The 26,370-nt window shown below is 40.7% G+C and overlaps 1 protein-coding gene across 1 annotated transcript; it reads right to left on the bottom strand.

The window, feature by feature from the left end:
- Positions 1–1,860: 1,860 nt before the first annotated feature.
- On the bottom strand, positions 1,861–25,411 carry blmh (bleomycin hydrolase). Its single transcript, XM_044353709.1, has 12 exons — positions 25,282–25,411; positions 23,068–23,265; positions 20,498–20,607; positions 19,450–19,591; positions 19,140–19,228; positions 18,930–19,022; positions 10,676–10,831; positions 10,425–10,583; positions 10,274–10,341; positions 7,995–8,112; positions 7,635–7,701; positions 1,861–2,167 (listed from the first exon to the last, which is right to left on the bottom strand). The coding sequence occupies exons 1-12, from the start codon at positions 25,289–25,291 to the stop codon at positions 2,019–2,021; spliced, it is 1,359 nt and encodes a 452-aa protein (XP_044209644.1). The 5' UTR covers positions 25,292–25,411; the 3' UTR covers positions 1,861–2,018.
- Positions 25,412–26,370: the final 959 nt, after the last annotated feature.

The raw sequence follows: 26,370 nt of genomic DNA, 5'->3' as shown, positions 1-26,370 counted from the left end.
AAATGGGAAAGCACAGTCTTATCCTAAGTTTCACCTCGAGGCCCAACACATGTTCATAGATTCTTTTCATTCGGAGGTGACTAACTGCTTGGAGGTCATGCTGTGCACTGGCTACTCACACTGCCTGCCAATCATCTGAGTTTAGGGTAAATAAGCTCCAGGTCTTTTATTTCACACCTAATATAATTTTTATCCAATTAGGATCACCTTTTTGTAATGTTTTACCTGCTCTGTTTATTCAGCACATCTGGTTTACATTTAAATTTCTTTCTCTGAAACCAGTAGTAGTAACAGTGAGCATTTAACTGTTTGTGCAGCCTTTTCATGTCAATTGTAATTGCAGTTTGTGTAATAACTTTTATAGAAACCTGTAAATTAATCAATCTACACTTTTACACCACAAATTTAGAAAGATAAAGGTGAAATACTACAATAAGAAATCATCTCCCATTTCTTCTTGAGCATATTGTGAAATCAGGGATTTGCCAGCTAAAATTTACAACGTGCACTCTTCCCATAATCAAACCCAGATAAGAAAATGCCCTTCCTCTGACGGAAAATTTCTAGGGAAGAAACTTGTAGGCGTGTTATCGATCAACTTACTAACAGTCAGCAGTTAAATCTAACAACACTATCCATCTGTCTTCTGTAGCAAGTACATTTTTTCCAAAACTACGTTACTGTCAGTGTAACATATATGTCAAAATCTCTGGATTAAGTTTGTATGTACTAAAAAGAGTAACACAAATCCATCTACACAGATTTTGTAGATATGTGGATGGAGGAAAAATGGAGGAAATCTGGGAGAACATAGAGGAGGATATATATAAATAAGAGAAGGTAAGCTGCAGATAAAGGCAAAAAACCGAGTGCCAGGCACAGAACAGGACAGAGGAGGTAATAAGTTGAGGAAAAGTTGAGAAAAGAAGTTGAAAAAATGAAGGTTGATGGGTAGGAGGATGTACAATTTAATACAGTAGGCTTAACCACAGTGTTTCCATATTTTTTAGGATTATTCTAATGCTAATTCATCTCCAGCACATAGTTCAACACGACAGGACAAGAAAGATTGAGATACCACAAAGATTGCACGGCCTCCCATCCCATCCACCTTCAGCTATCACGTCCACACTGCAGAGGATGAGCCGCAATAATTCAGCTGACAGACCAACTGCTGTGAGGTCAGAGGTCAAACCTTACCTTGACAGGAGTGTTTTAAAACAGGAAGAGTTGGAACGTCACCGAGGAATAATTGCAGAGTCTGTGCAGGAAGTTCTAAGATTTTCACCTGGCACCACAATGTAGCTGTTCTGTGTAGAAATGAGCGAGTATTGTTGAAGTATGACCCTTTCCTGCTTTTAGCATTCCTAGATAGCCAATCAGGGGGATACAGACAGAAGATATGAAAACAAATACGTGTATGCATGCACACCTACTGTGCTAGTCTGGTTGACTTTGTGCTGTTTGCAAAGAAAGGAAGTGATGGAGAGATTGTGTGTTATTGAAAATTCTTTAAGTGTTATTCTTAGATGTCTGAATTGTACATACTGCTGGTCTGCTCCTGCCTGAGAGGTTAGCTTGGTGAAAGAGCAAAAAAGAATACAGAAATATAGTGGATCACACAGGTGTGTAAGTGGCTTTAAACAGCAGTGTTGACTGCCTCTCACAGTATTTGTCAACCCATGTCCACAGCTCAGATTGTAGCTACACTCTTAAATCTTTGCCGCCTTGTGTCAAAATGAAAAGGGTGTTTATGATGCAATAAACAATCCAAGACAAAAAACAGACATACAAAAAGCTGTGGTGGTGTAATCCTCCGCTCTTTGGAAGAAATAAAAGATAGACGAAACACACACGCAGTCCAGTAAAAAAGAAAACAAAATCTTTATTATTTTGTCTAGAAGAACAGGCTGTTTTGGAAGGAGGTGTGAGGAAGATATTGGAGAGGTAAAAGCAGCCGAGGAATAGGGCGGAGTCAAATAGACCAGAGGTTGGGGCTAAAACCTGGATTTCCATAGTTACGCCAGGGCTCCCATCGGGTCCCAGGCTGGAAGAACGACGGGCTCCTGTTGCATCACCGCCAGGACATCAGAGGAGAGGAACTTCTTGTCTACCACCACCTCATACACATACTCGGAGAACCAGTCGTCCGTCATGATCAGGTAACCTACAGAGACAGACACAGACAACCAATCAGCTGTGTAAATCTGTATACACACTATACACCACTGCTATCAATGAAATTCAGGGCAAGTATAACCTTGCACTACATTGGTAAACGCCAGATCACAATCTGGTGGTTTTAGCGTTTTGTCACCTAAATAAGCTTCTTGGAGGATGACGGGAAGCTTATTCTGATGATAAGTGACACGTCTGTACACCAGACATGAACAAGGCATAGTCTATAGAGAGTCCATATATTAAAGGAATAGTGTGACACTCTGGGAATTATGGTTATTTGCTGAGACTTAGATGAGAATATCAACATCATTTTCCAGTTTTTATGCTAAGCTAAGCTAAGCTAACTGGCTCCAGCTTCATATTTACCATACAGGCATGAGTGGTGTTGATCTTCTCATCTAACTCTCTGCAAGAAAGCCAATAAGCATATTTCCCAAAATGTCAAACTATTCCTTTAACCATAAATAACAGGTGAGTAGGACTCCGGATGAGTTCATGGTGAATTTAGGAAATGCGTGTAATCAGTTCCTTCAGAAAGTGTTCCTCTCTTTAGCCCCGACAGACTTTACATTGGAATGACATCACGTACAACAACAAAAAATAACTTGAACAAATATAAAACCTTCATGCTATAAAAATTCACAATACAAAGAGTAACAATTGGCCTTATTCGCAGTTGGTGGTGTTCTGTCAACAGTTTTACAGACGTCTTTTTAATACTAGGAAAGTGCTTTTTCAGCCACGGGGGATTTCTTAGTTGCGTACCACAGCTGGCTACTGGGACAAATAAGCAGCAAGGCTGACTGGTGGTGTCACATCCACCATCACATCCATGCTCATGATTCTACTGTGGTGACACCCTTCAGGCCACTTCCAGGCTTAAATAAGCTGGGCCCGCTCCAGGCGTCTGCCTCTCTCTTCTGGCCTTCAAAATGTTTGCGATTTTGTTTCACAGTAATATTCACACATATTTCACTCTTCCACACACTTCTTACACTGTTGGTGCAGCTTTGATTCACAACCTATGCTTTTTCTTTTGTAAAACAATTACTTTTTTTGGATGTTATTAATAAAACATTCATTGGCACTTAAACGTGATTGTCTCCCCTAATTCATACATACTTTGAGTACTTTTATAACAGTATTGAAATGGAATTTAATAAAGAAAAAACACCCAACTAAACAGTTTTGGACCTGTAAATAGAACATTATCAATATGTTAAATAAACAGGAACAGGAATGTCTCTTTGTTACACAGTATTACACTCTCAAAAAATGAGTCATTGGCCAAAGTCAACCTGTCAGCAGAATCACAACACATTCTCATGGAAAAAAAATACTTGATTTAAGAAAACATGTCACTAATGAAACCGATTATTGTTACTCCTCTTTCACTGAAGGGGAGGCGTAGGGAATGCTGCTAACAATTATTTGACAAAGAAGTCATAATTTGACCTTGCACATGTTTTAATTCCTTTTTAGTGCCCTTTATCACTAAACTATTATTTCAACAGGCAGAAGGGTGGAGGAGAAGACGGACCCCCACCCCTCATGGTTCACACTCCCCACCCTACAGTGCAGTATACATTCAACACTTCTGCTATCACTTCTGCACGCCCACCCTGATAAAATGAAACAATGTCTGCCTCTCTCTCTGTGTGTGTGTGTGTGTAGCAATACAAGGTCAATGTGGCCAAATGTGGGCTGGTTATGAAAGCGTACCTTGAACTTACACTGACAGGAGACATGTTGGGATAACCTAATGTCTTTTTGGATGACGATGCAGCCCCATGCTGAAATGATTAATTAAAATTAAAGATGTCTGTGCGTGTTTCTTTTACGTAAATAACAAGTCTGAAAGCTATGCGAAACCAAAGCAGCTCAAATCCACGACTGAACTGACACATATGGGAAGCTGGATGAGAGCTGGAGGAGATTGTTATGCCCCGGTTAGGAGCCGGATCTTAGAGCGAATTCGATTTATTTTACTCTTCTGTTCCCCTGATGCCACCTCTCATTCCGTCTCTTCTTTTCCTTCCCCACGTGTTCGGAGTTGAGCAAATGAGAGCATCCCTCCCACTGTCAAGTTGACTTATCGAAGACGTCAGGGTAACCGCAAAAATGTGACACAGTTCAAAACAATGTATCGGTGATGGTGATGGTGTGTATGTGTGTTCTTCCAAGTACGCAAATCTTAGATGGCACGCTGCCTGGTTCTCACTGCGGTATCCGTGTGTGTGTTGATGTGAGTTTCCTGGAACCTGCGTGTTGGGTGGCATGGTGGTGTGTGCGTGTGTGAGAGAGAATGCTGGGTGTCATTATTTGTTTTTAGGGATAGGCTGACTGTCCTCTCTCAGAGAGGATGGATGAACTGTAGGCTACACGGCTGTGGAGCAGCCATCTTGTTTTCCGACTTCAGCAGAAATCCGCAACACAGGACCGTGACCGAGTCAGAGACCACGAAGATCTGAAATCTCTCTCTAAAATACCAGAAGTGACTACATTAAGACTACATAACTTGATTTGAGCTATATGATTTAGATTAAGAAGATGTTGGCTGGATCTATGATTAGAGGACAAGATACATTTGTGAAATAGTTTTGATATTTTACAGAAAAGAAAAACAACATTTTTAATTTGGTATTTAAGAATAGATGGGGAACAGTACACCCGCAGAGTTGTGGTAAGACCTCAGAAAAAGCATTTTTCATTTCATAACAGGACTCTCAAATGAGGTGAAGGGACAGATAATTGTGGTTTGGGTGCAAAATAGTGGCAGCGGATTAGAAGCATACTTTAAAACTAATGAAGCTTCTCTTCCCAAGACTCTGTTGTGTCCACTACCAAGGAAATCCTTCCATCCACACTGACTTCATTTCCTTGTATTTACTTAAAAACAAATCATATCGGTAGGAAATAATAGTTTCTCCCTCCGCATTGTCAAACTCAGTCAGGGCTCAAACAGAACTCGTGACGGAGTCCACCTCAGGCTAACATCCTGTCTAATTGAGAATAAAAACCTGTGTGTATTGCCAAACATTTGCCCAAAACGGTGTACAAGTATGAGCTGTGGAGTGAGCGGAGTCATAACAGCGGCTTAAAGATGGAGGAAACAGAAAGTTAAACCTTTCACAAGAGACTTCTTCAGGGTTAGGGAGAATATTAAAAGGCCTAAAGGGAGACGTTAAGCTTTTGCAAACCTTATAAACACAATCCACTTGCTCCCTCCGCTCCTAGGCTATAACCACTCTTGTTCCAGTTTCTCCTTTATCATCTTTCCAAAATCATCTCTACATCTACTTGCATTTGTTTTTCCTTTTTTTCTAACTGATTCTACCTGTAGTGTGTCTCAAACTCTATTTCAGCTCTCCCCTGACTCCTGCATGCTCTGTCTTCTCTTTTTACCCTCAGCCTTTGTCAACAAACAAAGCCCCCGGATTCCCAAGTGAACTCCACTTCTCTCAAACTTTTGTTCTCAAAAACTTTATTAATTTGGCTGTGGACAGGCTGGAGGCCCTGGCCTTCCCCATCTGCTGGTGTTTATGGAATAAGATATGCGTGAAATACATTTGATTTGACTGAGGGGTTTTCACATGTTTTCCCAACAGTCACTACGGTTTGTGGGTTCAAGAAAATATTGTGAGTATGTGTGTGTGTGTATCTCTCTGTGTGTGTGTGTATATACTGTACTGTATGTGTGTGTTGCCAGACGATGCATGACTGACCTGAAATACTCTCCTATAATTTGCAGTGGAATGTCGAAGCCCAGAGATGGAGAGGAGAGAGGAGAAGGGGTCAGAGATAGATGAGAAACAGAGATGAAAAGATAGAGGGAATAACAGCAGCAGACTGTAATGTCTGGGGCAGGGCTGTGACATACCTGCTGTGATGTAGGGGCTTGTTGGATGAAGACAGACGGACCTTACTTAGTGACAAACATCTACATTTTCCCACATGAGGTAAAATAATGAGGTAAAATTATGTAGAAGTTATCCCTGTGAGCAAAAAGCAACGGCTTCAGACTGCTCTGAACGCTCACTTTTTTTCCAACTTTCAGCCCGAGCTGACGTCGGCTCATGATGGATTTCTTTATATAGTCATCTGCTGCACGCACATTGTGTGAGTTCATTGCTCTGTTCCACAAACATTATGGCATTTTTTGGGGGGTAGTCACGCCGAGCCATGACTCAAGTCGAGCTGGCTCGCTGTGAGTGTTTACCTGTTGGAGTTGTGCTGGTCATCTGCAGCTCTTTATCAAGCATCATCATCACTGTGGCCATTTCTGCTTGTACTATTCCTCCCTGCATTACTTATAACTGATCCGCTGAACAAAGAGCTCCAAATATCTCCATGTCTTGTTGTGTCAACTGGTTTTTAGCACCACTGATGAAGCTCTGCTGATTCGGTGAGGAACATGTTTCCTTTCCAGTATATTCTTCATAATAAAAGTCTCCTGTTATTTAATCATTTAAAAGCTTTTAATATTAAGCAGTAAAGCGGGCAAAGTTGGGTTTTCATCAACAGTAACTTAACACAACTCTGATATGGCTGCTCCTTGGCAGGCTTCCAGAAAGCTGGCCAATCAGAACAGAGTGGGAGCAGGAGCTACCACTGCCTGTTAGAGACAGAGGCTGAAATAAGGGGCTGCATAAGATAAATAAGGATTTTTTTTGAACTGTGAATTATGCAAAGCTACTCTAGTGGAGTCCTGGAATAAAATTATAAAGCTGGAAATGAGCATAATAGGTCCCCTTTAAATTCATTTTGAATTTGTGGTTGAACAAAGCAAAAAAAACAACTCAGTAAGCTGAACACTAAAACTAAACTGTCAGGTTCAAAAGTTCCCACTCAGCATAAACTATTGTGCACGTGTTTTATCTATGGAGTTATACACCAGTCTAAGATTTAGCTCATTCTATAACCATGTTTATACAACTAGACCCAGAGGCACTGAGCTCAAAAAACACAACAGGGGCGCTGCGCCTGTGTGTGTGTGTCTGTGTGTCTTCATGAAACAGGACATGGCCAATTATGAGTTCATAAAGCAGCAATGCGGGGGTCTCAGTTTAATCCTGTTAATTCAATAGACACAAACAGGAAGATGACGATTTATAAGGGGACACTGTGGTGTGAGAAAGATGTGAAAGAAAGATGGGGACAGAGGAAGACTCCGGTGCAAAAGAACATATATGTTGTTGGGACTAGATCCAGGTGAAAGAAACTATTTTAGATGTTTACAGCCAACTTAAGTGACAGGTGGAAGCTGCATCATACAATACAATTCAGCCGTGACTTGACATTTAACTGACTAACATATCCACGTTGTCCTGATGTAGAAATATCCCTTAAATCTGAACTAAAATCATTTTTTTCCCTGGTAATTCATCACAGATTAAATCCAAGGGCAAAAAATAGGAATAGCGTAATTATGTGTGAAGTGTCTCTTAGGTTACCTTTGTTCCCACGGTCATCGCCCCAGGAGTTTTCCACCCGCCACTTCTCATAGCCTTCTTTCCCATCCTGACAGAGAGAGAGAGAGAGAGAGAGAGAGAGAGAGAGAGTAGATGATGGAGAGATAAAAGTGAGAAGCAGAGACCAGAGGAAAGAAAAGTGTCCTGACAGCTGGGGTTACTTACAAGGGGGGAAACTGACAGCACTGTGAAGAACTGCAGCCGATTAAAGCAGCGTAAACAAGCAGTAAGACTTTGATGCAATAAACCCTGGGAAACTCTGCATGTGTGTATTCTTGTTGGTCTGTGTGTGTGTATATGCTGTATATTTTGCATGAGTTTACACCTGTTGTGTATGCGTACCTTGTCTGTGACGGCAGTGAGGATCATGGCGTGGGTCATGAGAGAGTCTCCGTATATCAGTCTCTCTGCCTTAGAAAGATTCTTCACTGAAACTCCGAACACGAGCTCATGGTTGAACCTGCACGCGCACACATGTAGACACACACACACACACAAAAAAAAAAAAATCACATTACACGACCTCCTCTGATAGCAAACTCTGCCTCTGATTTCACCTACATAATTTCAAGAGAAAAGGCAAATACAATATTGTTTTGATGACTTGATGGGTAATTGTCCATATTATATCCCAACAATCATAGGATAAGGTTCAAATATCTTTTTGGTAGAAACAAGGGAAGACGTGCGATGACCATAAAAAGCCAAAAGCAAAATCTTTCTAAGCCTGGTATTCTGCATGAGCCAAAAACAGCTTTCGATTCATTTCTTGAGCCTGACTGTAGAAATTAGGCTCCATTCAGCCTCAGCCTCATTCCAATTATAATCTACTAGCACACGAAGAGATCTGTCTGGAAGATGAGCTTCAACAGTTCTGGTACCAGACATTTGGCACCATGCTGGTTTGGTTCAGTGGGCAAATTTAAGCCTGGCGCCAGCGACTCAGACACAGATGCTGCTGCACCTGAAGGGCAAAGATGAGCAACTTTTCCCCTGTGGAGAGACTGACACCTCATGGAGGCAGACGAGGTCTGGGCTTTGTTATGTGAACCCTGCTATAAGACGCAGCACAAACAAGCCTGGGATACAACATTCACATTCACAAATATTGATTTTTAGATAGTTATTATATATTTAGATGGATTTTGGGTTTGATGGTGTTCAGCGTGATCAAACATTTCAGCTTTGTGAGGTTGAGTATCTGATCTGTTTGGAGAATCTAGCCAATAATAGTGTCGTGCTGCGGATCACATTCATCTGATAAAACACTTAGAAAAGGTACCATGTGGAGTTTTTGATCACTAGTAGCTCTTTGGAGCTATGGTCCACGTCTTTTAATGTTTCGTGGTATGATGCACCAAGAAACATGGATGTAAACATTAAAGGTTTCAAAATATTAAAAATATGCTTTGCAAATATTTTATGAGGAAGAAAACTCACTCATCATGTTTGTTATGCCAAGCGCATACTTAAAAGTCATCAGACAGCTATATATGTGCACACTACATAACTTTCTGTCTTTTAATTGTGAATCTTGAAGTCGGCGTGGTTTGCACACTATACGACTGATTGGCGACGGGGGTCACACATTACAAGATCTTTCGCGAAAAAACCTACGAGAAGTGACATGGGAAATGACGCAATACCATGCTCGAGACAGGATTTTTTCTTCCAAAAATGGATGTCCACAAGAAACGAGTTGTTTAAATTTCTTTCTTTTTCTAAGTTTTCCTCCATTTCTTGGGGCCAATCAAACTGCAGAACTTTTCTTGTAGCCATGCTTGTAGATGTTGTCGTGTTACAGGTCTTACAGGTCCCTTCACCCCATGTCATGCACTCTCATTGGCTGTAGTTCCTCGCTGCCCTCATTACCAGTCACAACACTTTTCACACTGCAGGATTTGGACTCCCTGACAGGTCCAGATATTCAGCCTGATTGATATCTTTCGGGCGTCTGTGATGCATCGGGGAGTCTCTCAGATTGTGCCGTTGAACAGTTCTCTAAAAACTGTCAGCGAGTGCAAAATCAGGGCTACAAACGTGTTGTGTGAACTCGGCATTAAGCATCAAAGATATACGGTACATCATGCGTTTTGGTGAGAAACAGAAATTTTTGCTTGTTAACAAGAAAACTCTACAGGATACCTTTAATATTCAGTGTGCAGAATGTTGTTGCATTCATGGTTGCTTTCTCCTCATAGTAGAAATTAAATTATTTATTTAAAACAAACCAACCACTACTTCCACAGAAAACACACCTCTCCTGAAGTTTATTGATGCATTAAAATCATAATAGAAACCTGATAATTTACTGCATCTGCATCCTGCTAAACTAAAGCAATCATAGTAATGCTACATTTATTGGTACTAATATCTGGGCCAAGAGAGTAACAGACTAGATTCAAATACAATTTTGACTATGTTTTGTTGTTTTAAACCTTTTGGGAAATCAGGAAGACACATTTTTTGGCATCTGCATGATGCCAAAACGATCAATCACTGAGAAATATATATAAAATCCGACAAACCATGTAGAACTACCTCAACACTTCAATTATTTTCAGGATTTTCACACCCAGCACTAACTGCACACACACTAGGCGCCTCTGAGTAATACTCACACATTCATGTCATTAATGCCCAGCTTGCCATGGAAATGTTTGCCGACATCACAACCAAACCACACCGCCTAGAAGAAAAACAGTAGCCATGTTCAGATTTGAAGGTCACACACACTTGTGTCTACAGTTACTCCTGTTCATCTCGACTTACCTCTCCATCCTTGATGGACTCAGCCGCAGCCTTTTTAAGCAGTTGGATGGGCTGATTGTTGTACAGAGTGTTACGGCCCGCAACCATGTTACCCAGGAACTCAACACTGTACAGCTTCCCGTAAGGGTTCTGGGGTCGAGGGTCGTTCACAAGGCAGATCTGAGGATAAAGAGAGTTAGACACTGTACAGCTTCCCACAGGGAGTCGAAAATGGAGGTAGTAAAATGGCAACTCTGTAAGGGCCCACATACTTTGTCCTGAATGTTGTATAGGGGTTTGACGTGCTCCCTGTAGAACTCCTGGGGGGTGATAGGTCCCATGCGATGGAACGTCTTGTCCTTGTCCCTGTACTCCCAGGAGATGGTCTCCGGAGGGCTGCCTAGACAAACGCTGGCCACCCGGAACACCTGCACACAACACACACAGTTTGAATATCAACTTCCTTACAAAACTGTACTCTGATTTAAAATGCAAATATTACAAATCTGCCTTTAACGCCAAACAAATCTGCATTCAAATCATATTTCATGTTCACAGGGCATGACAACCCCAGGTCTGTCCCTGCATACTCGTCGATCACTGCCTGGGCCTCTCTCATTCCGTCCAACTTTCCCTACATTTTCCCTCTTTCCTCTCTATACAGTGCTTTCCCTCCCCTCCATTTCCCCATTTGCACCCCCTCCCCCTTCCGTCCCCCTCCATGTGTGTCTTCCTGCGGTGCTGAAGTTCAGACCGAGTTCCTGTGGGCTAAATCGGGTTGTTTGGACTGGGCTGTCTGTCAATCTGGCCCTTCTAACCTCTGATATAGCTATCTCAGGAATTTCCCCCCTGATGCTTTTCACCTCTCCCATCCTCTGCTCTCCTCTCCCAGATGCTTTTCCTATCAATTAATTAGATTAAGGAGGGCCTGAGAAATTAAGATGCAGCGCAGTCCATTGTTGGTGGTAGATAAAAGAAGTGATACATTGGTTTGAAAAACCCACGTATACAGTGGCTCTACAGCGTAGAGTGTTGTTCTGAGTCTGTGGATGAATGGTGATACATCACACTCTCGCTGTTTCAACTACGGATGTCAGGAAGGATAAATTTACAATAGACTTATTTTTTTTATTGACTTTCTATTGATATCCAGACAAATTCAACTCTAGCTGATTATAGAAGTAACAGAGGGGTTATTTTTGGCCTGGCCTGCATCAGCAAAGGGCTTCTAGAGAAAAATAGCAGCAGTTTCCAATGCTTAGTCAACGCATATTAAATGCACATAAATAAAGATGACATTCTTGCTTTCAGGATAGTAGACACAGAGCCCTCTGAGCCCGCTATTCCCACACAGAGACAAACACACAAAATTCAGTATGCATACAGTAACTTCAGGCTTGGTTTACACAAACAAACAATCCCCTTCGTCATCACAGAGATGGGTAAGAGTCACAAAAGTACAGACGCACACAAAAATACACAAATGCGGCGAATCAACAAAAGGAATCTGTTCAACCCCTCAACCCCCCCCCCACCCACCCCCCACCAAACCACCTTCCTCCTGATTCAACTGCTTTGTTTAGACTGCTTTGTGGGCAAGACTGCATGCCAAGGTGTCCATCTCCTTGTCTGGTCCGTGTTTGCCCAGATGCCCTCGGCACCTTGACAAGACATCTCTGTCACCCCTTGACCCCCCCGCCCTCTCTCTTCATCCCTCTTTTTTTGTCTCCTCCTTCCAAGAATAACTCTACTGTGCCTGTAACTTTAAAAACCTTTTCACTAACTTTACAGTTCTCCTTTCAGATGCCACTGAGACATACTGTAAGCATTCTCTCTTTCTGCCAGTTCAGCCCTGCGCCCACTCATCCTCGCCTGGTAAGGCAAATAAAGTAGGTGCGAAGGAAAAGGTTGGGCGGACAGAGAGACCTCAGTCAGAGGATAAACAGCCGCGGTGACATCAAGGCAGGATCAATATTGAAACACCTGCCGCCTTGATGACCGATATACATGAGTGAAAAGGTGAGAGGAATAGTAAAATAATAAAAATAACCACAGCGCACTTGACAGATTTAAATGGTCTGTTTGCTGGTTTTATTTGGTAAACGTATCTGAATGTAAGACTCCTCAGATAGATTCATTTCATGATCTTCCCAGTTTGCATTAAATTTGCTCGACAAAATATATTTTTTTAAATTCAACACTCAAAAAAACTCCTCCAGTGTCAATAAAATGATTTTCGATGGATACTGATCATACATTCAGGAAATTACAAATGATTTGGACCTATGTCCTCACGGCAGACTTCACTTCCTTCCTCACAACCACAGGCGTTATTCATAAAATCTGCAGAATTGAATTCATGTTTGGATTATAACTTCAAAGGCCATCACATTCACATCCTAATATTCTAAACATTTGAACTCCCACTGGGTTTCAGGATCCAGCTGCTACAGTGGAAGTGATTCTGATGGGTCTTGTTAACAGGCAGCTTTTTCTACAGTTCATCAGTCTCTAGCAGAAGGTCCACCTCAGGTCTGTCTCAATTCTGTGACACAGCAAGTTTGCGTGTCTTGCTATAAACAATAAGCTGACTGACTGCACGCTATTGAGGCTAACTGCGGCTAATGTTTGATAGCATCTGTGTTCCAGTGTTGACCGGCTGGCATCCCTCTGCAGGTTTATTTGTTTTACGCAACCCAAACAAACAAATCACCTGGAGTTAGGAGTGAGACTAACACATACAGTAAGAAGGCCAAGCCAATGTCAACGCAACACAGTATACAGTACCTGGACAAGGGAAGGTAAACAAAAAACATTTGTACTTTCCTAAAGAAAGTTCACTGGTGTAAAAATATGTCTGAATTTAAATTTATACCCACTTTTAAATTGTGGATTAAATTGACACTTCATGAAGCTGCTGCACAGGAAAAGCCTTCCAGAAGGTAAGTGAATTTACGCATTTGCTCACGCGTGTTGCATTAGCAGCATTGTTAAATCTTATCTCTCAACTCAAATTTGAGGGAAATGTCTAGCTTCTGTAAGCTCTCCCTTTATTTTGCCTGACAGAAGAAAATTAAAAACAACAACTTGCTCTTTGTTGTCTTGTGTTGTAGTGGAAAGTGTTCATCCTTAGTCCAGCGCAGCGATTTGTGCACCTGTCACTGACTGACTATCTTGTTTCACAGATTTAATAAATAAATAATTACCAAATAATGGCTTTTACCTAATCTTCTTAATAAGTGCAGTAAACATCCCTTATATTTTGTACATTTATTGTATGAATATTTGATGATTAAATTAGAGCATTAGATGTATACAAATATTTTTTGCTGTAAAGAAAAATATAAAAAAGCATGTAAAGAAATTTGAATTTTTAATCTAAATAATTTGAACCTGTGAATAATGTGAGAGAGGCACTTGAGACTTGATTAGAGTTTGAAGCTGGCTCTCACCCAGTTTGATGCCAAACTGAGATAAAACATGCGCCTCATTGCTACTCTGAAGTGAATTTATAACTATTGTCTAGAAGCTGGACTTGTGAGTGTAAGCAAATGACACCATGCAAACAGTTTGGATAAAAATGAGCTAGGTTTTGATTAAACTTCCATGTCTTGTAAACATGCAACACATGTGGTCATTGTTCAAATTTCTAACAATGGTGCGAAGCAATTCAAGAAAATCTGAGTGGACGACTCACAACTGGCGAGGCTATCGTTACGGCCCCTGACAGCGACACATATACAGGAAGTCACACACACACACCGAACAACACGTCGGCTGAGCTAATAGCCGACAGCGCCGAGCCAATACGCTGCAGCAACAAAGACTCTCTGCGAGTTGATGGCTGTCTCATAAATTAGACTTGTCTTAAGGATCACTCTATGTGCTCAGAGCCAAGAGCCGCACATGGTGTTTCCTGATTCCATGACGCAATGGAGCATGGCGGGGGTACAGTTGTGGCGTGAGGGATACCATCTGTGTACGTGTACATGTGTGTAAAGTACTGTATGTGCATGTACAGTTAGCAGGGAACGTCCCTGTTTTTTTTTTTTGTGTGTGCATGTGTTGCCTACTTGTCTATGTAAGTGAGAGTGGAGGAGCAGGGAAACACACCAGATACATCATGAAAGAGAGAGACTGGCTTTGAAACTTAAACTAATCCTCTCTGCCTCAATAATGCAGCGTATGGATACTGTCATCCTAACAGCCTCTATAAAGACCAACTGTCCTCGTGCACTGGACTAGTGCGTCCGTTGTACTGCACTGCAGGTGCAAGCTGCTGTTGCGCAAGTTTTCAGATAAATGAGATGTGCTTGGTTTTAACTAATGTGCCTGACCGGTGTTAACAAAAAGAATAGATTCTTGACACGCAAAGGGATCCGTTTAAATCAAGCGCACCCCACGTCGTACAGTAAGTGGAAGCAGAGACGCTAACCCCGGTTGCTTGTCATGGGTGTGTGTGTAGGGCCGGTGTGATGAAGACCAGGGCACGATCACAGCCGCCACGTAGGGAGGGTGGACAGCATCACCTCAACACACACCAAAGTAGGACTGACACAGCACTTTGATCCTGAGAAACACATGTGCTCGCATAGATGCAAACCCACGTGAACATTAGGGGGAAACACTACTATACCCATATGTAAGAGTCCAAGAACTACGTAAGTCTATGTACACACACACACACACAAGTCATGTCCACAAACACAGTTTTTGCACATGTGAGCATGCACACATGGACAGCAATGAAGCAGTTGTGTACACAGTTTGTAAACTACATAAATAATTCCTAAACGTGCTCTGCTTAAAAAAAAAAAGAAAAGTCATAATACTGCAATGTCATAACAAATGCAACACCTGGCGGACAATCTTCTAGCCTGTCCTGTGTGAGTTCATGATGGATGCTGTCGTCATTGATTGGCTGGCAAGCCTGATAAGATATCAGTCATCTGGATTAGCCAAGTTTCTAACATCAATCCTAATTTGCAGAGCTAATAATCCGTTGACTGTCCACCAACAGTGCTGTTGAAGCTGGAGGCGAATCAAACTCTAGACCACAACAACTTGTCATGTCGATGGTTTGGGACCACACAGCTTTGTCAGTGTAATAGTTTAAATAAATACTTCTGGCAGTTCCTAGTTTTCACTTACACATGTGTTTCTGGACAGTAAATTTAATGATGTGCTTTTAAAATTGTTGTGGTGGAGAGAAGCTCCAAAATGTAAAAGTTAAGATGCTAACAAATGAAATCCATATCATAATATCCTTTTCACCTGTCAAGTGTGCATCACAGTAGAATAGAGTAGAGTAGATGAGGCTTTGGTGATACTGTGTACAAGAAGGGAATATTTTCATTGTCAACTATTTTATTGGGTATTTGTTCAATTGAGACAAATGTTCAAATTGCTTATTTTAACTGTGAAAATGTCAAAAGATATTCAGTTTACAATGGAAAGCATACAGATCCTTTTGCTTTAAGGACACTGTGACCAAAATATGTTTTACTTAACAGAAAAATTAAAAAAATATTATAAAACTATTTTCAAAAAACAATAATTATTGTGTTTATTTCAGACAATACAAATACCATTATTTTACAATTCATCGCAATATCACATCATGTCTAGTTGTCATCAGTTGAGTCTCATTAGAGATATTAAATGCAATTGTGATGCTTAGTGCATGAGAAAATTCACACCTGTGTGCTTCTAATATCAAATCAATCGCAATATGTACCTGATACATCTGTAATAATTTATTTATATCAGATATATTATTACTGTAATAATTCATTGATTATTTATAACATCATTTAGCTCTTTTTAAAATGCAAAGTCCAGACAGAGTCCACAAACATATTGTGCATTTTGCACCATGAATAGCTTTGAAATATGTATCTTTTGTATAATATTCAACTAGATCTTACTTTTGAAAACAGAATACAAATTATACTCTATTTACATGCATGTGAAAACCTGACAATTCTTTCACTGCTGGGGTCATAAAAGGGTCAAAAGCATGAAAAGGTTAAACTAAAACCTTAATTTGATGTGCAGTTTTCCATAACTGGGATTCAATAAACAGGTAAAATATCTCACTTTTTGTATTGAGACTTTTAGAACTACGTTTGTCAAATGCACTTGTGATAATATCCTTGAACTATTTGTCTCTCTTCACTCTGGTTGTTCTTTTGACATGACCGCATCCTCCATCATCACTGGCCGTGACAGAGTGGTGTTTCACAAAACAAACCACTTCCAGGTGGACAAACAAACACACCGACAACCCTCAGCCACCCGCCCTGACGTGCAGTGCAGTGGGAGCAGTCTTTGCTGTTGCACAACATATGTGTGTGTGTGTGTGTGTGTGTGTGTGTGTGTGTGTGTGTGTTGATGGCTGGGCGTCCATGGGGGTGCTCTGAGATACAGACCACTGTTTAAACAAGCAACCAGCCAGCAGCACAATACAACCAAACAGCTGACAACAAAGGCTGCTTAACCAGTCCCCTGTACTGTGTGCTATTATCTCAATGGGGGACTGATTGACTGACTGGCCCCACATACTGTACATTCACGCTCACATACACACACACGCACACAGGAAGCGGGAATAAGCCTCGTATGAGCGCTGCACACATAATAAACACGTGTTACGTTACGCAAGTGTTTGTTGTTCACCTTTTATTTGTGTTTTGGTGGTGAATTTATCGTCACTATCCAGTGTCAGATGCTTTGTAATAGACTTTTCCATAAACAAGATTACTATCTTGTGACATCTGGTGCAGTGTGCATGTGACTTTTTTTTTTTTTAAATATGTTGCTTTTACACACACACACACACACACTGTAGTCTAGAAATGACATGGCACACGTGAGACACACGAATCTACATGCACACATATAAATAGGTGGATTAAAGCGTCTCACACTATTACCAACATATTGTCAAGAGTGTGTACCAGACAATGTATCATTAAAAGACATACTTGTAAAAACATTCATTGACATGTAACATTAGCCCATAAGATATGTTTGTTGTTGTGTAATGTTTTAGCTGTTTAATGGACGTATCACAAACATGAACAAGAGATTTTTATCTCCCTGTACCACATGTGCCAGTACTGAATGGGTTAAAACACACATGGTTGGCATGTCTCTGTACTAGTGCCACTTGTGCCTTTGATGTACCTGTTTAATGACATTATTCTTACATGAAATCCTAATGGTGTATGTATAAAACCTTAAGTGACACTATTTGAGAAATTTCTACAGATTTTAAATGATCAAGAAAACTTAAACCGTATCCCTCCTATATGAATTGTAAAATGTTGACACTTACCTATCAGATGTCATTAAAAAAATAAAATCAATAAAGCATCACTACAGTACAGTACAGTATTAACCTGAACCTCCAGTCCATCACCCTCACCTTATCCCAAGCTCAACTCTAAAAACTGATGACATGCTTTTACTGTTTTGAGCTATCCCTTCATACAGACTGTGTTTCTACTGTCAGTTAAGTATTATTTGACAGCACCATCTTCTGGTCACAATGGAACAATGTCACAAAGTTAAGCAATGTGTACGCTATAAAGATTTTACTGTCATTTATTCAATATGCACACACACACACACACACACACAAGTCTGCATGTACCAGTGTGTCTGTAAAATGAATGCTCTATCATCACATTATATATAATAATCTAAACAGACCATGCTTTACTGCAGCACATGCTGTAGGTGATGAAACAAGGAGGACTGAGTCTCTATTATCCACATATTAGATAATATATTTCACGTTTTGGACCAAAAAGTTCCAGAAACTATAGAATCAGAAGACTCAGGAACTAAACTAGGAACTAAAAGTCTCTTTGCATATTTCTGTTATTGTTTCCACTACATTTGAAGAACAGTTAAGATTAGACAATTTAGATTCATGAAGGATTAAAGAAAATGATGATAGTATTTGAAATGGAGTTTACACACACAAGGAAACAACACAGACTTATCATGTTGTTTGGATTTACAGGAGAGCGACTGATGACTGGATGTGATGAACAGATGAAAAGGAGACATACAGAGTTGGAAAAAGACTGAAAACTTCAGAACGCCAGTTTCGAAAGTAGCAATGATCTGCTGAGTGTTTTATGGGTATTTATTTCTGCTTTAGTAGATAATCATCATGAAACTGCAGAATCAGCAAAGGTTTATTTCTCTCATCGATGCCAAAAAACAAACAAGAAATGTCGCTGATACTGATACTAGTGCCCCCAGTGCTTCCTAGTTTTGCAAAATTATAGTTGCCACAGCGTTTGTGTCTGACCAATCTGCAATGGTCAGCTCTGCTGGGGGATTTTTTTTTTTTTTTGGGGGGGAACGTGGAACTATCCTTCAGAAACTAACTTTAGTCCCTCTTTCCTCCGGTCAAAATGCGAATAAAGCTCCCAAGTTCCTCAAAAGTTTCTCTGTTCTCTGGTTCCTGCAGTGGAAATATTTTACAGGAAAGGGTGTATGTGCTCTCACCTCCTCTATCATGGCGTCCATAGCATCAGAGAGTTCAGCCTGAGTAGCGTCACTGGCCACCATGTTCCTCAGTCTTAGGCAGTATTCTCTCAGCTGTAACACACAGTGAGACAGAAACACCGGTCAGCGCTTCCTCATCGATTACATGTCTTACTGATGGGTACTGATGTGAGCCTTACGTGAGCTTGACTGCATTAGTTGTGAACGCACCTTATGATTGAGGATGTCATTCATTCTGCGTGAGGCCTCTGAGCTGTGTGACTCTGGAAAGCATTTCTTTGGAATGACGCCATACTTTTCTGAAGAGAGGACAGTATAAAACCAGTCAAATCCAGTCAGATAACATTTTTGTTCCATGGAACCAAAGTTTTTATGTTTGAAGATTAACGTATTTATAGTACAGTACAGTTCCCTTTTCTAAACTTGAAACATTACCCATAAATGATGGGTGATAAGTGTTGGTCAATTATTCTCCATGAACTTCTTGTTACTGTGACTATGTGTCATGATCAGAACTGACCGATAAGGTTGACCAGCATGTCCCACTGTCCTCCGTCATTGGTCGGATTGGAGAGCAGGAACTGGACCAGGCGTCCGTCCACTGGCTCCTTCCTCTGCGCCGTCTCCACACAGGCCTGAAGGAAGTAGTAGCAACGCTCAACCTGCAGAAAAAGAGAACGAACAGGACAGAGACATGATGAGTAAATAAAGAGAGAGATGGACTGAGAGGTGCTGCACCATCTAATAATGTCACATAATTGTATATAATGAAGACATGTACGCTCAAGACTTTAGACATAAAAATAATGACTTGAGACTTGACTGAGACATGAGACCAAAAACATCCAAGAGTCACTGTTTTACCTTTTAAAATCCTAAAGCAATCAAAAATAAATGAGACCAGGTCAGGCAGGCCTTGTAAAGCCTTTAATTATTTGGCCTATGCAGTAGAAGTGAAAGCAAATGCAATCTGCAGCTATCTTAATGGACACTATTAACACAGCTTTGAAAGCAAAATCTTCAGCCTCTGATGTAATGTAATAACACACTGGCTCAGAGGGGGACGGGGATATTCTTAGAGCTCGACATTTACTGCTTCCTTACTTAGAACCAACATTACAATCAATTTTAGTCCCTGGCTGGCACTTGTCACAAACACAGGCCTATTCAGTGGAACCGCAACCACGCGTTTAAACATGTGGGAGAGAGAGGCCAGAGAGAGACATTTAGAGCGGTGTCACTGTGACATCAACGTGGGAAAAAAAAAACAAAAAAAAAAAAAACATGAGGCCAGAGAGAGATAGAGAGAGAGAGAGAGAGATATTTAGAGCGGTGTCACTGTGACGTCGACCCTGGAAGAGCATTGACCACAACACACAAAAGAGGGTTTTAGTTGTACAATGACTGTATAGTAGTAGCAAAGCACATGTGTACACACACCCACACACGCGGTGTCCTGACTGCAAAACAACAAAAACAATCATCTACCAAAATACTACAGCACTAATAACTAATAAAGTCATATATATAGTAGTCTGAGCCTCTGATCAGTGAAACACATGTCTTACCTTGTCCCAGAAAAAGAGATAGGACTGACTGAACTCAAACTCCTCTATGTTAAACTTCTTCATGAAGGGAAGTCGCATGACGTTGAGGCACGAGAAGATCCAACATCTCCCTGGTAGTAAAAAGAAGAAATATGCAGGTTAGAAAGGAATCACAGTTAAGGTGTTTTTGTACGTGCATCAGTAGTGCCTCTTGTGCTCTAAGTTTAGTTGTTCTGATAGGCAGCAAGTCACAAGCTCACAGGAATCATTACATATTTAATTCTAACTCCTAAACCTCAAAAGTGGAAACCAATGGTGGTCTGGAAGGGAGGATAAGTGCATTTATCAGTTACAAACTTATGGTCTACTTTAAACATGGTCAGCGTGGGTTGTGTTCAAGATTCTTCCATCTTTAGACTTTTTTTTTTTTTTGGTGCAGACTGGAGCATTTACAATAAAGTTACAGCAACTTCCTCTGTCATGGTGAAGCATCAAATCTCAACGGTGTGAGGATGAGAATTTTCTGCAGGCTGAGACATGTCTGTCTTGCTCACACATGTGGCATCAAAATTATGCAAGTTTTGGGCCCATTCACTTGAATTTCAATTAGTAAACTGAAAACTCTTGATGAGTTTGTGTGTAAAACAAATTAATTTCCTAATTTTCACCAAGTCTATTTTAACCCACATGACCTGGTCAAAGTTTGATTGATGTGTACTGTCAGGTGTGTAGAGACAATAAGTAACTGCACTCATATTTGAATGGAGAGTGTGAGCAAACCCACACTTTTTTGATCATTTACTGCTTCCACATAGTTTTGGATACAAATTTCATTTGAACTTTAAATGAGTCACGAGACTTTGACCTACAAATCTTGAATTTACATGTGTTTTCTATCTTTTACTGTTTTGTAGATATTAGAGTGTGAGCTTTAAAGTCTTTTCTTGCTCCTCCTGTGATTTGATAATGAGTGTGTATTACGTCATGTGTCACAGCACTGAGGGAGTGACATCACCCGGAGCAGTTGGAGAACAGGATTTCAGAGTATTCTCCTTGTGAAATATCCTCATAAATCCCATGACTTTGGCCAAATCTTACATTAAACATCACATTTTTTTGTAGGAAATTTCATCGCGAATCCATTGATACAGGTTTGAAAGTGGTCAGATTTATAGTTTAGACGTCAGAAGCATCAGTTTGACACAAAGTCCATGCCCAGAGATTGCCTCCCCATTGGTTTACATTGTAAGGTGTGATGTGGCACTGCAACTTTCAGGGCTTATAAAATCCAAACCGTTCGAGTTATTGCAAAGTTTTTACCAACTTTTGTTCAGCACAGTGTGATAAGTCACCTATTAAAGTTTGAAGCCGATACCATTAACGCCCTCGGAGGAGATGGCATTTGTTCGAGGTCCAAAATTGGGGAAAAGTCGTACTTTCATGTGTGTATTGCGGACTTCCTGTTGAATTTCGGTCAGGGGTGTCAGCGTATGATTTGTAGGTCTTGATAAGACGAATAATTGAGTTTTGGTTTGGATCTCTCTACGACATTCCTACGGTCCGTGGCGGCCATATTTGTTGCACAAGTGGCGCTCTCAAGCACATTTTGGCACTCTGGGGGTTAATTTTTACATTTTATCAGATTTTTCACCAGACCTGATATGCGTGCCATATTTGGTGAGTTTTTGAGCATGTTTAGGGGGTCAAATTTAGGGTTTAAGTGGGGTAATAATAAAGAAACAAACAAACAGAACAAATACAAGAGGGTCTTCGCCTCTTTGGGGCTCAGGCCCTAAAAATAGCCATTTGGTGATTTCAGTGGGAAATTTACAATCCACCAGGTATCTGATTTAGTTCATCCAAGTTAAAAGAGACCTCCCAACTTCATGCAATCCAAACTTTGACTGTGATAAAAAAAAAATGAAACTGACAAATATGTGCAAACAGGGAGTGAGGTGTAGTTGCTACATGCTTAAGGCAGCTGCAGCACCACATCTCACCAGAAGTGTTTTTTTTTTTTTTTTTTTTTTTTTTTAAAAAACACACAGTATGCATTACATTCTTTTCAACACAAAAATAAAAGCTGCAAACTTATGTGATAGTTGCTCAAATCTGTCCAGGACAGTTACGACCACAAATCACTTTTGCATCACTTCGCCACACAAATGCCTACAACAAATGTAACAGCATACATATCCACCATTTGTGATGCACACTTGAGGTCTAGAAAGGTTTAAGAAAAAATAGTATTCATGAAAAAAAACAAAACATTCAACAAAACTTTGCAACTTGTGTTTTATTTTATAAAAAGGTAGACTAACTACAGCACAAGTGTATGAAAATGTGTAAATGTCAGTTCTAAGCCATTTACTTCAGAAATGCATTAACTTTCTAATGTGTGCTAGATATCAATTGTTTGTGCTCTGCAAATGTTGCTGCAAGCACAAATATGCACATTCACTAACTGCATTATCTCAGTCATCGGTGTGTGTTGATCCAAAGGATTGGACATTGCTAATAGGATGCATTTCCTTTTCCCATTGAAGGTATGCTTGTAATTATCAATATTACTTTACTATGTTATGTCCTACCTGAGTTTTTCTGGTTGGTGACGGGCTTGCCCTCTGTGGGGATAGAGTGCTGGAAGATGTGCACAGTATCCTGGACAGTCTGCCGGTGCAGACAAACCTCCAGCGGGTCGATGCACGTTGACACATTCTGGGCCAGCAGGTAGCGTGGCTCGGCCCGCAGCCGCTTCATAAAGGTGGCTACCTTCTCCTGACTCAGACCTGGAGGAGCAGGAAGAGAGAGGTAAAGAGTGAATGGTGAGAGAATGGAGGGAAGAGAAGTGCAAATAAAGTTACCTTGTAATGAGGAGACTTTCACAGCTAGACAGAGCCTGACTTCTGACTATAACTAAGAGGAATTTCCTACTGTCCCAATACCCATGACCCATCTGTGCATTTTAGGTATAGACACTTCCCACTTAGGATCTGATTTATGAGCACTCACGCACTCAGATGTCATAGTAATGCCTGGAAAATGCCCAATCAATAGTCATAAACCAACAGCACATCCTTTATTGAATACAACAACTGTCTGGTGCTTTGGTTTTCCACCATCCAGGCAGAGACTATAGTGGATAATAGACTGTTAAGGATATTGAATACAATTAAGATTAGAGCTCTGATAAATAATATAAGGACAGACTTGGAAAGGAGAGAAACAAGTCATAGCAAACAAGGAGGAAAACGAGGATTCTCAGTTTCTAGTAGTACTATAAGTGGCCCTAGGGAGCCGAGGGCTGATCGCAGTATGGCTCATCTGGCTCCATCTGGGAGAGGGAACACACTGGAAGGCTTGTCTGGTCCCACTGGACAGGGGAAGGAGGGGTACACACACACAAACACACACACTTTGACAGAATCAAACTGGCACTAGCGTGTAGTTTGTAATTCCGTCAAATAATAGTGCAGAGCAATTAAACATTGAGAGGGACATTGCCTAGTCATGCATGCTGCCTGGAGTTCGACCCCTCTCTCTCAGCTCCATGCTGTTATTTTCCATTGACACAAGACTGAAATGCACTGACGGCCTTTGATTACGACAGCGTCAAACTTCATTAACGGTCATGTCTTCCTGAGAGGACAAAAAGCAGAAGCAGGCCTGCACAGAGTGTTGTGTTGACATGATGAGTATGGATAGACAATGAAGGGAAAATAGTAAGAGGTGAACCTTCAATCTGAAACAGAGCAATAGCCGACAGCTTCAAACTCTATACAAACATAAGAAGAGCATATGTCAAAGTAAATATGTTGGAAACGCTGAGCTTAAATGAAGGGTGAGTTATTTGATCAGGTTGTTATTCAACAAGTGAGGGCATGAATGGGGAGGACAGACACCACAGTGGTTTTTTTATGGAAAGGGGTCAAGCACAGGTACTCAGGGTGACTTGCAAATTTACACACCACTGGTTACACAACTGGCTTCATATTAGATAACACTCTATAGTGTCTATCACTGTGCAAGGGGCTGAAAAACAGCTGGCATGAAACCTAACTTTGGAGGCTGAGTAGACACTGGCTGACACAGTCCAAAGATCAAAATACCATGGCACTAGCTAACACGGTCCCTTTTTAAATGTGTACATTAGAAATAAAATAGAAGTATTTCCTCTATGTAAGAGAAGCATTCGTTAACATGAGTCTTACACATAGCCATCTGACCGAAGCTAAAACTTATTCAAAAGAAAACCAAAAAAAAAGTGTTGTGAAACATTAAGTTAATTAGTTGAAATTGAAATTGAAACAATCTTAGGTGGTTACAGTTTAACTTCGACAGCATTAATCACTGTTACAGTCTACTAAAAACGTGTTGAAACCCGACTACAAGTGTTAACATTTCAGCTCAAAAGGAAACCCCCTCTTAAATGAATCACTTGAAATAGTTTTGACAGTTTCTCGCAATTCCAGTTCCCTTCTCGATGAGCTTAGCTACCCAGGCTAACATTTCCAGTTCCTGTAGCTGACAGCAGCTTTTAGCCGCCGAGTAAAAAGGTGTGTTAGCTGCCTGCTCTTCAAAAAAGTCCGGATATCGATACCACGCTGACGAAGTGTCAGCCCTGCAGAGAGAAAACGACGGCAAAGTCATGCTAGCAGGCAGGCAATGCTAACGCAATGAATGCTAACTTTAGCCTGTTAGCTCCGTCAGCTGTCATCCTCCAGCCGTCAGATACAGAGCGCACTCAGCCGGCCGGAGACCCCAAACACCGGGACTGAAGCAGCACAAAGTGCCACTCAACTTACCACTGTCCATGTTTCCGAGGAGCTTGACGAGCGTTGTCTGTTTTCTTGAAAAGTCACCGGCTCTTTGTTTATCTCATTCGCCGACAATCAGTCAGTGTGATAACAGGGTGCGCTCGTTTGTTTGACTCCGGGGCGGTCTTTGACGTGGTGCCTGGGCGGAGTTTGTGATAATGACTGCTAATATGATTACACTGAGGTCTTCCATCAGTGCAAATATGATTGTTTTTTACAGATTGTACTAATGAGCACACAGGTTATTTTAGTTTACTGACCCTATGATTTGCTTAGGGCAAAATCCATGAATTGAAGTTAAATACGAATAAACCTTTTATTTTCTATTTTTGTTAATGATGTCAACAATATACAGATTTTCGCTTTGAACAAAAAAGTTGCTAAAGACTTTGCAACAAATATTTATTTGTTGATTTATAAAATTACTTTGCTTTTTTAAAATTTGTGTTTGTGTGTTTTCTAACACCTTCTGGCATATGTTTTACATCTTATAAACATTATTGAGATAAAATTCACTGAGAGAAAATAAATATTGGGGGCTCCTATCCTTGGAAAGCAATCATGCCATCATGTTCCGCTCTTTTAGGGATAAGATTAACTCAGTCAACACCTTCTGTTGTTGAAGAGCTTTTCCTTTAGAGTGTATAGCCAACATTGATTCCCATTAAAGAAAAACACCTGAATAACATGGTGATCCATGTTCAAATAGTTGAGAAACAATTATCCTAAAGGTATCCATTTTCAGACTTATGACACATTATGAATGATGACCTACTACCATGATATCATGATTAATACTGTCTAATATGAACAAAGAGCTAAATCTATTAAAGACTCTCCAGCAGTTTTATATTATATAATTTTCCGGAGCCCGCCTCTGTTATTCCCACCCACCATGTGAGTGAGAAGGGACGGAGCGATAATAAACGAGCGCGCCTAAAGTCAATTATCACAGAGTAATCGCGTATACACCGTCCGGTTGTCGTTTACAAAATAAAATATTGCTCGTAGCCTAATTCAAAGGTCCAGTGTGGCACCGTCAAAAATGTAGAAAAGACACACCTCTGCTAATTATCA

This window comes from Thunnus albacares, chromosome 6, assembly GCF_914725855.1.
Source record: "Thunnus albacares chromosome 6, fThuAlb1.1, whole genome shotgun sequence".
NCBI lineage: Eukaryota > Metazoa > Chordata > Actinopteri > Scombriformes > Scombridae > Thunnus > Thunnus albacares.
Note: the sequence above shows the minus strand (reverse complement) of the source record. Positions and strands in the feature narration are given on the sequence as shown.

Excerpts from the sequence above, each read along its gene's own strand:
- blmh (XM_044353709.1), bottom strand. Across the intron at positions 10,832-18,929 it reads TGGACGCCATGATAGAGGAG|GTGTTCCGGGTGGCCAGCGT; the intron begins GTGAGAGCACAT and ends TGTTGTGTGCAG. Across the intron at positions 10,584-10,675 it reads TATACAACATTCAGGACAAA|ATCTGCCTTGTGAACGACCC; the intron begins GTATGTGGGCCC and ends CTTTATCCTCAG.